Source organism: Convolutriloba macropyga, chromosome 8 (assembly GCF_964194025.1).
Source record: "Convolutriloba macropyga chromosome 8, txConMacr16.3, whole genome shotgun sequence".
In the NCBI taxonomy this organism is placed as follows: domain Eukaryota; kingdom Metazoa; phylum Xenacoelomorpha; order Acoela; family Convolutidae; genus Convolutriloba; species Convolutriloba macropyga.
In genome coordinates, this window is record NC_134475.1 from 19,246,821 (window position 1) to 19,261,894 (window position 15,074).

At 41.6% G+C, this 15,074-nt stretch overlaps 1 protein-coding gene across 1 annotated transcript; it reads left to right on the forward strand.

Annotated features, from left to right (window-relative positions):
• The first annotated feature begins 5,448 nt into the window (after nt 1–5,448).
• LOC142344977 (uncharacterized) lies at nt 5,449–11,539 on the forward strand. The gene is made up of 3 exons (XM_075397060.1): nt 5,449–8,125; nt 8,333–10,253; nt 10,300–11,539. Exons 1-3 carry the CDS (start codon nt 5,449–5,451, stop codon nt 11,537–11,539), a joined length of 5,838 nt encoding a protein of 1,945 aa, XP_075253175.1.
• Nucleotides 11,540–15,074: the final 3,535 nt, after the last annotated feature.

The following is a 15,074-nucleotide window of genomic DNA, read 5'->3' on the forward strand; positions in this document are numbered from 1 at the left end:
TGGTTTTGTTTGCTTGCAATTTTTTCCACTTAAAATTGCGTGATGAAACAAGTGCAAAAACATGAAAACTTGAAATAGGGAAACGACAACACGAGTTTGAAATAGATCCTTCATCTTTTCGCCAGTTTTTCCGGCCAGTTGAACCAAATATTTTCTGTTCACATAAGAGCCTCTATACTATTTAATCTAATGTAAATTTATAGAAACATGGTAACGTTTTTATTTTACATTAAATTAGGCAAATGGGTGTCTGCGGTTACCCTAAAACTGTTACTCATTTCCTCGGTCTCATTTAAAAATTAATTTGATTCAGACTTGACCAATTATGACAAAAACAACAGAAAACTTTTTTAAGAATCTTTAGAATATTTTTTTCAAAAATGTTTGTCTTGATAGTTCGTAAAGCGTCAAATGACGATCAAATTTCAGATCCGCATTGGTTTTTAGTTGACTATGAAAGTAAGTCAACGAAAATTGTGAAGTAACCCATATAATTTCTCTTCAAATAAAAATATTTGGTCAGAAAAATTTTTATTTTAGCGAAAATTATTTTTGTAAAATTTTTCTGCGCAAAAGTATATCCTACGCAAACACTTGCGCAAACACTTCCTGCGCAAACTTGCCATTTCGGTTAAGGAAACAATTTTGTCGGCAAAAATGGTACTTTAAGGGACAACCGGAAACATAACAGAAAAGGAGGCCACTTGTGAAACTGTTTTTTTTAACTTACATTCTGCTGTTCAAATTTTTTTGCCTTATTGATGAGCAGTCTGATTAAACATCATTTCTACAGATGTCCGTTTTTGTGTTTTCACTTAAGTTAAAAGAAAGAAAACAGTTACGGTTTGTTTTAGTGAAGTAGATTTTTTTTAAAATTACCAACAAGTACTTGTCAAAGCTATACCCTCCTATTAATTGAGATTTTAATTTTACTGAACTTAATTAAATTGTTCATAAATTTCTATGAAAAAAAAACTGTCATTTGAATTGAAGACGAGTAAAAAATTTATCTTCTTCAACAATGCTCCGTTCTCAAGTGGTGATCGGTTGTCTTTAAAACAAACTTTTTCTCTTTGATCTGAATTGATTGAATCATGAATGTCAAGAATGCTCCTGTATGAGTTAATTGATTGCCGAAACAGTCAATAATAGAATTGGAAAAATTTTTGAAACCTTAAATTCACACTTTATGTAAACCCTGAAAGTAATAAAAACTTTTTATTTTGTCTTGGATTAAGTTATAAAAACTACCTAAAATAAGAAAATATCCAAATATAGGACACCAAATGCATGATTTAAAAATAAACAGCTAAGCTTCTTGCCAAAATCTTCTGACACAATCTCCAAATCTTGTTGATGTTTTTTTCCTGTTTTGTAATATTTTCTAATTTTTTTTTCTACACGGTCTTGAGTCGAACTAGTTAGAGAAAATGTCTTCAGTTTGACATATATTAAAGCAAAAAACAGAAAAGTGAAAAATATTTTGATAAATTTCAGTTTTTTAGTTTCTCTTTTTGAGTTCGTCTATTCATATCAAGTCACTGATTTCTTTGCTTTTTCTATTGTCAACTGATTGCGGCAGTTTGTTGTTTAAATTACATTGTGCTTGTTCAAGTCAAATTTTCTTTTCGACTGATTGCTCTTGTCGGACTTCATGTTTTTGTGAAATCCTATTTTGTTTTTAAAAACAAGTGACAATGCAAGTTTTTTGCATCAGGTAAAATTATATCAAAATGAAGTTTTTGAGCTTTAGTCCTACTCAAGGTTTCTTCAATTTTTGCTTTGCAAAACTGATGGACAAATGAGCTTTTTCCTCTCAAACGAAAGATTTTTTTAAACTTGAGACGTATGTTGGAACATTCTGTGCTACGCAGAGTCTCGCACGAGCCGTCTTGTTTATATTGCTAATTGGTTGCAAATCAGCAGCTTCTAGTTATATTTTTGGTGTTGAAAAAACAGTAAACTATGTGAAAAAGTTATAATCCCCAAGAGGTAATCTTATGTCAATAACTGCTGACAAGAAAGACTCGGCAATACATGTTTGCTCATAATGAGCAGACTCCGCGCATCTCCAATCGCATGGCTTTTTTTCAAGGATTTGCGGAGCAATAGGTAGGACGAGAAGTAAGGCTTATATATCAAAAGTTTCAGTAACCAGAAAATTTTCCTAACTCGTAAAAAATTCAGACAGTCTGCAAATTAGCATTTCCTTGAAAAATAGAATTTTGTTGCTGTCTAAACCTCTGTGTTCTAATGCGATTGAAGTTTAAGAATGTATGATTTTCTATGAACAAAAACGAACTTAAATGAAAATGACATGTGTTAATGCTAGAGATTAACTTCTTACGTTTATTGTGTTTTACCGCCTTTTGTAAGTTGATTTGTTTCCAAAAGTTGTAACGAGTAAAGTCACGATGATGAAATGTTGTAAAACCGGAAATGATACTCTTGCTTGAAATGTGTAACCTGAAACAAAACATGAGCAACCAAACTAATTGAAACTTAAAGCTAAGACTCAAGACAGATAACGACCTATCACCCTTCCCAATGCGGACCAGCGGACTCATGGCGTTATCATTTTGGCGCTCCTGGGAACTCAGTGAGCGAACCCAGGACCTCTTACTTAAGTTATTTTGAGTGGTATGTGCTACATTGAGACATTGAGATGGACTGAGATGGACATCCCTTGAGATGGACAAAAGAGATGGCAGAATGGAGATGACCACCTTCAAATACTGAGGGCTGTAAACCAGATAAGATTTTTTGCAATCTCAGTGATTTGATATAGTAGATTTCCTTGTCCTTCGGGTCCTAAGTTCCCCAACCACAAGGGATAAGGAGCTATCTAAGTTTTGTCATTTCAATTGTTTGAAATAAACTAAATACCGAAAAGACTTATATTAGTCCTATTGTTCTGAGGTATTTGAGTCCTGTTGTTAACTTTTCCTAAATGAAATAAACAACCGCGCGAAGTAGCTTTTCTTGGTTAATTTTTGATCAAAAGATTTCAAAAAAGAATTGTTTAGTAGCAACGGTTCGAAAAATAATAATTAAACAACCACGCGAAGCAGCTTTTCTTGGCTAGTTTTTGTTGAACATTTTCAAAATTGGTTAGTAGCAATATACGAGTCCGGTGAAACACTTTACAAAGATTTCATCATCAAGCAAGACAACGAGGATGTCGCCAGCCCACTCAGGCCAACCTGAGTCATCAGCAGCAGCACCCAACCGCCTCCAGTGTTCTGCCAGCAGAACCAGCTTGCAGTAGAGTCCCACTACTGCCCTCCAACAGCCAGCCAGCCCATTCAGGCCAATCTGAGTCATCAGCAACTGCACCCAATCGCCTCCAGTGTTCTGCCAGCAGAACCAGCTTGCAGTAGACCCTCACTACTGCCCTCCAACAGTCAGCCAGCCCTCTCAGGCCAACCTGAGTCACCAGCAGCTGCACCCAACAGCCTCCAGTGTTCTGCCAGCAGAACCAGCTTGCAGAACCAGTTTGCAGCGCAGCTGTCTTTCAAGGACCCCCCTAGTGACCCAAAAAGTCACACATTGTCCCCCAGGGACCCCCCAATTGACCCAAAAACGTCACCCATTGTTCCCCAGGGACCTCCCAAGTGACCCAAAAGAGTCACCCATTGTCCCCCAGGGACCCCCCAAGTGACCCAAAAAAGTCACCCATTGTCCCCCAGGGACCCCCCAAGTGACCCAAAAAAGTCACTCATTGTCCTCCAGGGACCCCCTAAGTGACCCAAAAACGTCACCCATTGTCTCCCAGGGACCCCCCAAGTGACCTAAAAAAGTCACCCACTGCCCCCCAGGGACCCCACAAGTGACCCAAAAAAGTCACCCATTGTCTTCCAGGGACCCCCCAAGTGACCTGCAGAAGTCACCCCTTGTCCCCCAGGGACCACCCAAGTGACCTAAAAAAGTCACCCATTGTCCTCCAGGGACCCCCCAAGTGACCTACAAAAGTCACCCATTGTCCCCCCGGGACCCCCCAAGTGACCTGAAAAGTCACCCATTGTCCCTCAGGGACCCCCCAAGTGACTCAAAAAAGTCAACCATTGTTCCCCAGGGACTCCCCAAGCGACCTACAGAAGTCACCCATTGTCCCCCAGGGACCACCCAAGTGACCTACAAAAGTCACCCATTGTCCTCCAGGGACCCCCCAAGTGACCCAAAAACGTCACCCATTGTCCCCCAGGGACCCCCCAAGTGACCCAAAAAAGTCACCCATTGTCCTCCAGGGACCCCCTAAGTGACCCAAAAACGTCACCCATTGTCTCCCAGGGACCCCCCAAGTGACCTAAAAAAGTCACCCACTGCCCCCCTGCGACCCCACAAGTGACCCAAAAAAGTCACCCATTGTCTTCCAGGGACCCCCCAAGTGACCTAAAAAAGTCAACCATTGTTCCCCAGGGACTCCCCAAGCGACCTACAAAAGTCACCCACTGCCCCCCAGGGACCCCACAAGTGACCCAAAAAAGTCACCCATTGTCTTCCAGGGACCCCCCAAGTGACCTGCAGAAGTCACCCATTGTCCCCCAGGGACCACCCAAGTGACCTACAAAAGTCACCCATTGTCCTCCAGGGACCCCCCAAGTGACCCAAAAACGTCACCCATTGTCCCCCAGGGACCCCCCAAGTGACCCAAAAAAGTCAACCATTGTCCCCCAGGGACTCCCCAAGCGACCTACAAAAGTCACTCATTGTCCCCCAGGGACCCCCCAAGTGACCTATAAAAGTCACCCATTGTGCCCCAGCGACCTCCCAAGTGACCTACAAATCAGTCAACCCACTTGACCTCTACTTGACCGCTAATAGGTCAAACCACTTGACCTCTAATAGATCAAACCAGTTGACCTCTAACAGGTCAAATCTGTTGACCTCTAATAGGTCAAACCAATTGACCTCTAATAGGCTAAACCTCTTGACCACTAATAGGTCAAACTACTTGACCTCTTAAAGGTCAAACCACTTGATCTCTAACAGGTCAAACCACTTGACCTCTAATAGGTCAAAACACTTGATCTCTAATAGATCAAACTACTTGACCGCTAATAGGTCAAACCACTTGACCTCTAATAGGTCAAACCAGTTGACCTCTAATAGGTCAAATCTGTTGACCTCTAATACGTCAAACCAATTGACCTCTTATAGGCTAAACCTCTTGACCTCTTATAGGTCAAACTACTTGACCTCTTAAAGGTCAAACCACTTGACCTCTAATAGGTCAAACCACTTGACCTATCTGACCCCTAAAGTTCAAAGTCACCTCACTTGATCCTTAAGTGACCTCTAAAAGGTCAAAAGATTACCCCACTTCACCTTTAAGTGACCTCTGGAAAGTCAAATATTCACTCGTTGTGCCCTTCAAGGGACCTATATTCACCCCACTTGACCTTTCCATTTACCTCTGAATTTCAGAAAATTAGACCAATAAAGAAAATGGGAGGCCGAAAACCATCAATAGTTGGAACAGTTAGATTGTTTCACCGAAAACTAAATATTGTCAAAGAGCTCAAACAGGAGCTGGAATATCAAATACACTCAGGTCTGGAACCCGAAGTTGTGTCAGTAACACATGATGAATTCAAGAGAACGATGTCACAACTAGAGGAACTTGTCGACCAGCTTACACAATCGGAAAATGTGGATGCTGAAGACTCTCTCAACGATGCAGCATGCTTGACAAAGCTAAAAGTAGAAGTCGCACAAAGTGTAAAGATGCATGAACTTTCATTCCGAAACACTTCAACGCGTCCAAGCAGCGCCTCTTCATCACGCAGTAATCGAATACCTGTTCCCTCTGCACCTGAGTCTCCGGGAGTTGTTCAAAGTATGCGAGATACACGACAGCAACAACAAATCAATGATTTGGCAGACCAGCAATCAACATCCAACCCGATTACTATTCATAGACAAGTGCAGTCTGCCATGGGAATTTTGCAAGAAAACTCCAATAGAATCATCAGTTCTGATGTACAGAATAGTCTCCAGCCATCAGCACTCGAACAAACAGACTCTGACAACGTAGCAAGCAATCAACATCAGCACCTTCAACCAATAGCACCAATTGTGTATCCAGCAATTGTTTCACAGAGCTCTATTGACGCAACTTGTGCGTTCCCAAAATTGTCTACAGCTTCAAATATTCAACTGCCAGTTTTTAGTGGAACAGTTACTCCGGCTGGAAATACTTTCGCTCCTGCCAGGCCCATTAATAACACTGGCCTCTTTGAAAATGTACCTGACAATAGAACACCTGTTCCAGTTTCTTTCGGCAATCGTTTCCCAACGCCAAGCCATCCCGGCCCATTTCAGGCATATTGCTCAAACAGTTGGTCAAACTTAGCAAACGGTAGTTTTGAGCCCTCAAACGTAACCCCTCGTGGACCTGTTTACCCGAGCAGCCAAAGCTTTGGTAATCAAAACTCCAACCCATATCGTCAACGGAATATCCATCGCTCAGTAAAGCTGCCGGACATCCGAATTCAGAAGTTCGATGGAGACCCGCTAAAGTGGAACGAAAGGAGCAGCATGTTTTCCTCGACCATCCACAACAACGAAGACATCACTGACACTGAAAGAATGAGCTATTTGCAAAGTTTAGTCATTGGACCGGCAAAGGATTGCATCTCCGGCTTTCTGTGCAACCCAAACTTTTACTCTTCCGCCCTTCAAGAGCTCAACAGACGCTTTGGAAACCCGCAAAACGTTGTCGGTGCCCTAACAAAAGAACTAGAAGCTTTCCAAAGACCGGCTATGAATGACCACGCAGCTTTGATAGCTTTCGCTTCGTTGTTAAGAAAGATTGTTCAGACATTTGCCTCACATGGCTTCAGTGCCGACCTAAATGCCACGTACTTGCTCAGGATAGCTCGAGATAAGCTACCAAACCCAATCAAGTTGAAGTGGACCGAACATGTTGTTGACAACGACTGGACAAATCCAGGTCTCACAGAGCTTTCCGATTGGATGGATCGGCAATCCAGAGCCTTCGAACAATTACAAGACACATTTTCATCAAACACTAACAACCATTTAGGTCAACAGAACCAATCACAGGGTTCAAGTTCCTTCGACAATCGGAATAAGAACCAAAATAGTTCAAATTGGACACAGAATTTCCCAGGAAGTAAAAGTTCATTCCCCAGCAATAAAAGTTTTGAACATAATAATACAGCAAATAAGAACATCGGTAGTGCAAAGCCTCAGCAATGGACGGCTAACAGTAGCAACAACACAAACAGAAGCTCCGCTTTCTCTGGTTCAAAGCAGCCTATGAGAAATGCAACAGCAAATAGGAGCAGAACAAAATGCCCGCTTGACCAACAAGATCACTACATTGGCAAGTGTCCACAGTTTTTCAGTCTCGATGTCAGCAGACGCAATAGCGAAGCAAAGAAGAACTCTTTGTGCTTCAATTGCCTAAGCCCCAGTCACGCCGCCAAAAACTGCACGTCAAAAGTTCTCTGCCGACATTGCAATGGCAAACACCATAGCCTTCTCCACACAGACAGACAAAAATCACCCGAATCGACAAACGTGACAGCGATTGATCTGCCAATGTGTGAACCACTGGATCAACAAGACAAAAACAGTGACATCCCAACTCAGGTTTACAATCCTGGTTTTCCATCAAAAACGAGGAATCAACTACAGGTTATACCTGTCACCCTATTCGGAAATGATAATAAAAGACATAATTGTTATGCCACTTTGGACAATGGTAGTACCATTTCATACGTCCTCAACACCACTGCCGACAAGGTACGGGCTTCGAAGACTTCAGAATTCGATCTGAATGTATCGCACGCATTTGACGAATCCGTCATGCACGCAAATCTTGTTCGGTTGGACATTGGAAAGTTCAATAGCGATCAACCACTCTTCCGTTTAAACTACGTTCATGCCGTGAGTGACTGGACTTTCAACGATGCGCCTGTGAATGATTTGAACGAAGCGTGTTCGTCCTACCCTCACCTTCAACACATACATTTTCCTAAACTTAGTGACAACAAGATACAGATACTTTTAGGTGTTGACGCTACCCAATACATTTTGGAACGCGAGTTCCTTCAAGGACCCTCAGGAAGCCCCTTTGCTTTACGCAATCTTCTCGGTTGGACAATTAATGGCCCAATTAAACGAAAAAGTAATCCAATCCAACAGGAAACAAACTTCCTATCCCATAGTTATAGAGCCTTCGACCACGCGCTCACAAATTTAACTGTTGATACTGAAAGACATCTCAGTGAATGTGTGACCAGTTTCTGGAAAATAGAGAATACAGGAACCTAGTTTGAAGAAACTGCAGATACTTCAACAGACAGTAAAAGAGCAGTTCAAATATTACAAGATACAATCCATCATATCGGAGACAGATATGAAATTGGTTTACTTTGGAAACAGGACAGTAAATTAGAAAACAACTATCCGGTTGCCAAAGCACAACTTGACAGCCTTCAGCGCCGACTCAACAAAGATATTGAGTTGAAACAGTTGTATGAGAAAACTTTGGAAACAGATTTAGAGAAGGGTTATGTCAAACCAGTAACTTTCTCAAATCCAGCACCAGAGAAGATTTGGTACCTTCCCCATCACCCCGTCACCAACCCCAACAAACCTGGGAAAGTCAGGCGTGTTGCAAACGCCGCATCTGTTTTTAAGAAGCAGTCGCTAAACAAAAACCTTCTGTCAGGCCCCGACCTTCTCAACAACCTGGTCGGCTTACTACTTCGCTTTCGCCAGAATTCTGTTGCAGTAATGGCAGACATAGAGGCCATGTTTATCCAAATTTGCATACGAACAGAAGATCAGTCATGTCTCCGTTTTCTTTGGCCTTCAAACAACTCCGTACAGCAGTTCCAGTATACGCGACTCATCTTTGGAGCCAGATGTTCACCAACTACAGCAATATTTGTCCTCCAAGAAACAGCGAAAGACTTCGGAAACACCGCTACAAAAGATCTAATATTCAACAGTTTCTACATTGATGACTTTGTACATTCGTTCGTCAATGAACAGAAAGCTGAAACTGCAGTTCAAGACTTGCGACAAACACTCTCTAAAGGAGGTTTCAGTCTAACTAAGTTTGTCTCAAACTCTGTTCAATGTCTTAACAAGATACCCAAAGAACATTGTGACAACGAAAAAGACAAACATCGTGTCTTAGGTGTAATGTGGAATACAGTTAATGATACTTTCTTCCACCAGAAGCTTGCCAAAGTTCAGGAAGACAAAACGGACTACACACTCAGAAAGCTCCTTTCCTTAATTGCCTGCTTGTTCGATCCATTAGGAATCATTGCCCCATTATTGATTACACTCAAAATCATCTTGCAGGATACTTGGAAAGAAGGACTTGCATGGGATGATCTCCTGTCAGACGAGAAACAGAAAGCAATAAAAACTTGGATAGAGCAATATCTAAATGTGCCAGAAATATCAATGCCACGATGTTCTATTTCTCCGAACGAACCATCTCCGATAAACCAGTTACATTGCTTCTGTGATGCCTCACAGCTGGCTTATGGAGCAGTCATTTACATCAGGTCTCAATCAGCTAACACCGTTTCAACTGGGTTTGTCATAGCTAGAGCTAAAGTTGCGCCACTAAAGCAAATCAGTATCCCGAAACTTGAGTTGCAAGCAGCCGTGCTAGGATGTAGACTAATGCAATTTGTTTCCAAGCAGCTAACAATACCAGTTACCTCAAGACACTTTTGGAGCGACAGTGAAGCTGTCCTTGCCTGGATCAAAAGCAAAGAGAAATTGAAAACTTTTATTGCAACCAGAGTACAAGAGATCCGCAACAACACAGACGTCTCCAAGTGGCAGCATATCAGCGGAAAAGTCAACCCTGCAGACCATGTCTCCCGAGGAATACCAGCCTGTGATATCAATGTGTTGTGGTTAACGCCTCCAGTTGTCTTAAGTGATCCCGAAAGCCATTGGAAGAACTCCTTGGGTAACAAGGAAGAGACAAACGTCACAACGGAAACATCGAACGATGAATGTATTATCGACGTCAGCAGATTCTCAAAGTGGACGAAGTTTATGCGCTCTATGGCTGTTGTCATTAGGTTCATAAAGAATCTCAGATCGAAACAAAGAGGCAAACTAGAACTCGACGACATTAACGAAGCCCGAATTTATCTCTTCAGAAAATCGCAAGAGAATTCCTTCAAAGACGCCATCAAAGACATGAAACAACACAGGCCTTTGTCAAAAGAAAGATCGTCTGCTCTGTTTGTCCCCTTTCTTTGAAAGTGGACTTCTTCGCGTTGGTGGCAGAACAAAACGAAGCTCGCTACCTTTTGACGCCAAGCACCCCATCATCCTGGACTCTAAAGAGCACAGCACTCAACTCTACATACAGAAATGCCACGAAATTTGTATGCACATTGGAGTTGAATACACCCGCAACTACATACAACAGAGATGCCACATTCTCGGAATCAGAGCTTTCCTTAGAACTTTGGCCTTCAAATGTTTCGACTTTCGCCGCTTCCGAGCACAGGGACTACAGCCACCGATGGCAGACCTGCCAGACATTCGTTTCCAGGAAACTCAGTCACCAGTTATCTTCACCAATGTCGGCGTGGACTACCTTGGACCATTTGCCGTCGTTCATCGAGATTCAGAAGTGAAGACCTACATCTGCTTATTCACTTGCTTCGTTACAAGAGCAATTCACCTGGAAGTTGCAGAGGATCTCAGCACAGACAAGTGTTTGACAGCAATCCGACGCTTCATCGCTCGACGCGGCCAACCGCGCTTGTTCCTGTCAGACCACGGATCCAACTTCCTGGGAGCAAGAAAGCAGATCAGAAGAAGACCACTGATGTTGGACCACGACTACATCAAAGATCAGCTACTGAACCAGTCTGTCGATTGGAAACTCAACCCTCCTTCTGCTCCTCACTTTGGTGGGGTGTGGGAGAGACTCGTTCAGTGTGTTAAACGAGCTCTTCTCTTGAACCTCGGCTCCGCAAAACTCACCCCAGATGTCTTTGCCACGATCGTCAGTGAAGCCGAGTGTCTTGTCAACTCGCGTCCACTCACTCACGTGAGAAGCAACCACGAAGACGACAACCCACTTACACCAAACCGCTTCTTGCTTGGAAGGCCCTTCTGCAATGTTCGTGGAGCCGTTTTCAACGAGACACACACCTTGAAGAGTTCGGCGTGGACGCAGGTGAAGAAGAGACTTCAGCAGATTTGGAAGAGGCTGCTAACCGAGTATGTTCCTTCGCTGAACAAACGACAGAAGTGGACGTCTTGTGAAGCAGCTTTGGAAGTGGATGATGTTGTCTGGCTTCTTGAAGAGTTTACACCAAGAGGAATCTGGCCGCTGGGACGAGTCACACGGACTTTCACCGGCCCCGACAACATAGCTAGGTCATGCGAGGTTAAGACCGCTTTAGGCAAATTAAACAGACCAGCAGTAAAACTTATGCATGTCTACCCCAAACCCACAACCAGGTTAGGGTTAGGTTTTGTGGGTCCGGAGGATGTTAATGCTAGAGATTAACTTCTTACGTTTATTGTGTTTTACCGCCTTTTGTAAATTGATTTGTTTCCAAAAGTTGTAACGAGTAAAGTCACGATGATGAAATGTTGTAAAACCGGAAATGATACTCTTGCTTGAAATGTGTAACCTGAAACAAAACATGAGCAACCAAACTAATTGAAACTTAAAGCTAAGACTCAAGACAGATAACGACCTATCACCCTTCCCAATGCGGACCAGCGGACTCATGGCGTTATCAACATGAAAGCAAAATTTTGCAAAGACATAAAAAAGGTAGATGCCAAAGTGAACATAAAACAATTGTAAAGATTTCATTCTAAACACAATTTTCAAAAATTTAACCATTACGAAATTTAGAAGCAATTAAGGTTTCAAAAAAAAAGCGCCAGGAAAATTGGCTAGAGTCTCTTTAGGACCAGACTCTCTTTACGACAAAAGTGAAAATATAACTAAATAACACAGGCTGATAGAAAAAAGGATTAAAAGCGATATCAATCGCAAACAAGGAAAGGAGCCTCGTTACAGCGCTTACGAGGCCTGCCATCAATATGATTACGAGAAAAAAAACAAAATAAGCAAAAACAAGAAACAGTTTTTATGGCAAAAACTCAATATCTAAGTTTAAAAGCACCTAATAACAAAGTCAAAATACAATGAGATAACAGCGTAACTACTCAAGTTTAGTTTCTCTTAACTGCAATATCATTGGGATCTGTTATTGACGCGAATGTGCTAAAACAAGAGAAAAAGGAAACATAAAAATTGACCAATCACAAAATTTTTACAAAACATATGCGCATATTGTCCAACAAACAGAACATTAGGTATGAATTAATATCAATAGACAATATAGGGTTTAAATTACAAGAAAGTGCATGGGAGCTCTCAAAGATGAGAAAAAATTAGAAGTTGACAGGTACTTAAAAAAATTTTTGCAAGCAAATAATATAAAAAATTGCGACTTTTAGCTATAAGCAAACTGCATTGAGTAAGTTCATTCAATTCTCAATTAGAAGCTGATAAGACTTCTCAGCATTTAGAAAAATGTTTACCACTAATTAAAGGACAAAAAACAAGCAAAAACAGCAAATTCACAAAAAATTAAGAAAGAAGTGTCGATACCATTAACGAGTGATTTTTGCAATAAGAACTTTTTGGTTTCCAACTGATTGCTTTAACAGCAATGAAATTCTTTTTTGGTAATAATGTGATTTCAAAAAAAATCAAAAGAATTGAACAAATATACTAAATTCACGAAATTTAAAAGAATACCCGTCGTGTCAAAGACATTAGATTTCATAGCTTTCAACGGAAACCAATAAATACGCTAAAATATGCCTTAATGGGAAGACATTGATATCTCTTATTGATATGTCATCAATAAGTAGACACAATAAGTCTCATGGCTATGAAAACGACAACAAATACAGGAGAAGTGTCGAAGCCAATAAAATCACAAGTTTTCATATAAAAACTTGATATATGATCAAATCAACGGTTCTCTAAGCCTGTGATACCTGATGGTATTTTTATTCATTTTATTTAATCATTGCAGTAAAATTTATTTGATGCCTTAAATTAGTTCAATTACTTTCACCTTCATTAATTTGTTCAATTTGTTTACCTTATGATTTCATTCCGTTGTCTGATAGTTTCCCGCTTCGTGATCAGACATGTCTGATCACGTATTCACGTTGTGACCAAGTGGCTCCAATCTGTTTAATTCATTCCTCTTAATTTATGCAACTCAATTCAGTTTGCAAAACTGTCTCTTGTTCTTCCGCTCCGCAAGTAAGCGAAACAAAAGTTAAAGTAGATCTCGCTCCGCGAATCACTCATAAACATTCTGTCTGCATACTCGCAACGCGAATCACCACAGCAAAATAACAAAGTACGACATGGCGCAGTCAGCAACGAAAAGAACACCTCTTGGAATCGACCCTTTCTGGGACAAACCGACACCGGACCCATCACTTCGCTGGGAGAAGTGGAGAGTTCAATACAAATTAGCGCTCTTAGCCAAAGAGAATATCATCTTGGACACGCTACTCGGCCCGAAGCCTGAAATGGTGGAGCTACCCTTGGAACCCATCTATGAAGAGACGATTGTGGGTGCATCTGCAAAATCAGAGAGGGAAAAGAACGCGCGCAACGCGCAACAAAAGATGAATTGGCAAAACAAATGCCAAAGACTCATCGAGATAGGCATAATGTGTGGTGACAAACCGTGGTCGTTGGCGGACCGAAAATCAGTATCTCTTCTCTGCTTGAGTATTGGAGTAGAGGGACGCCGTATCTTGAATTGTAAGAACCCGCATATTATGATAGATACACTATCAACTCTTAATTTCTGGAAAATCGTAGAAGAAGCATTCATCCGCCCGCGTAACATAACATTTGATAGACACGTCTTTCTGATCACAAAACAACTCAGGGGGGAAACTGTTGAACATTTCTACGGCAAACTAAAAGAACTGGCAGAAAACTGCGACTTTGAGAACAAAGAAGAAACTCTGATACGCGATGTGTTCATCACAAACCTGATCGACCCTGAGATCCAAAAAGAGCTACTAAAACAAACTGTGGAACCGCGTCAAGCATTGGATTTGGCAATCAACATGGAACTCGGAATGCGAAATCAACACCAAATTCAACAACATAACAAAATTGTTGTCCTGGCGAACGTAAATGACGTACAGTTCAATAACAATCCACGAAGACCGTATTGGCAGAACAACAACAACAATGCTTCAAGACAGAATAATAGATCAACACTCAACTGTTCCAACTGTGGTGGAGTTTGGCTCCCAAATCATCGCGAAAAATGCATCGCAAAAGGAAAGACGTGCAACAATTGCGGATTATTAAACCACTTTGCGAAAGTCTGCCGCAAACAACAAAAGACCATCAACTCAAAACCACAAGATCCCAAGAAAAAGATGGTTTGGGTGATGGAAGAAGACCCACATCCACAGGACTCAGTAAACTTTGTTCAACCGCCAAAACTCTATGAATCTGATTACAGCAGCGGCGAAGAGGACAACACAGTTGCCATGATTGATTCCGCAGTAGAGAAAGTTGAACCCCTCAATATGCCACTCAAGATTGGAAACGTTAATACAACTCTACTCGTGGACTCCGGGAGTGCATGCAGTATATTGCATCATTCACTCGCATCGCAAGTAGTTCAGAACAGCACCCGCGCTTTCTGGATCCACGAATCGTCACCAGCACAACTACGAAATTTCTCTAACGAACCAATACAGGTACTGGGAAAAATCCAAGCTCCGATCACAAGCAAAGGATGGGTATGCAACACAGCAACCTTCACCGTTGTTGCTGACGGCCTAAAGTCCTTAATTGGTCGTGATTTGTTCGACCAACTTGGACTTGCAGTAACGCAATCAACACTTCAAAAAGGTAATTATGTCAATAACATTGCATCCTCGGAATTTAAAGAGCAAATAGCCACAAAATTTCCTGGTTTGGTATCACGCATCGGACGATCAAAAAGTCATGTAGCAAAATCTAAATT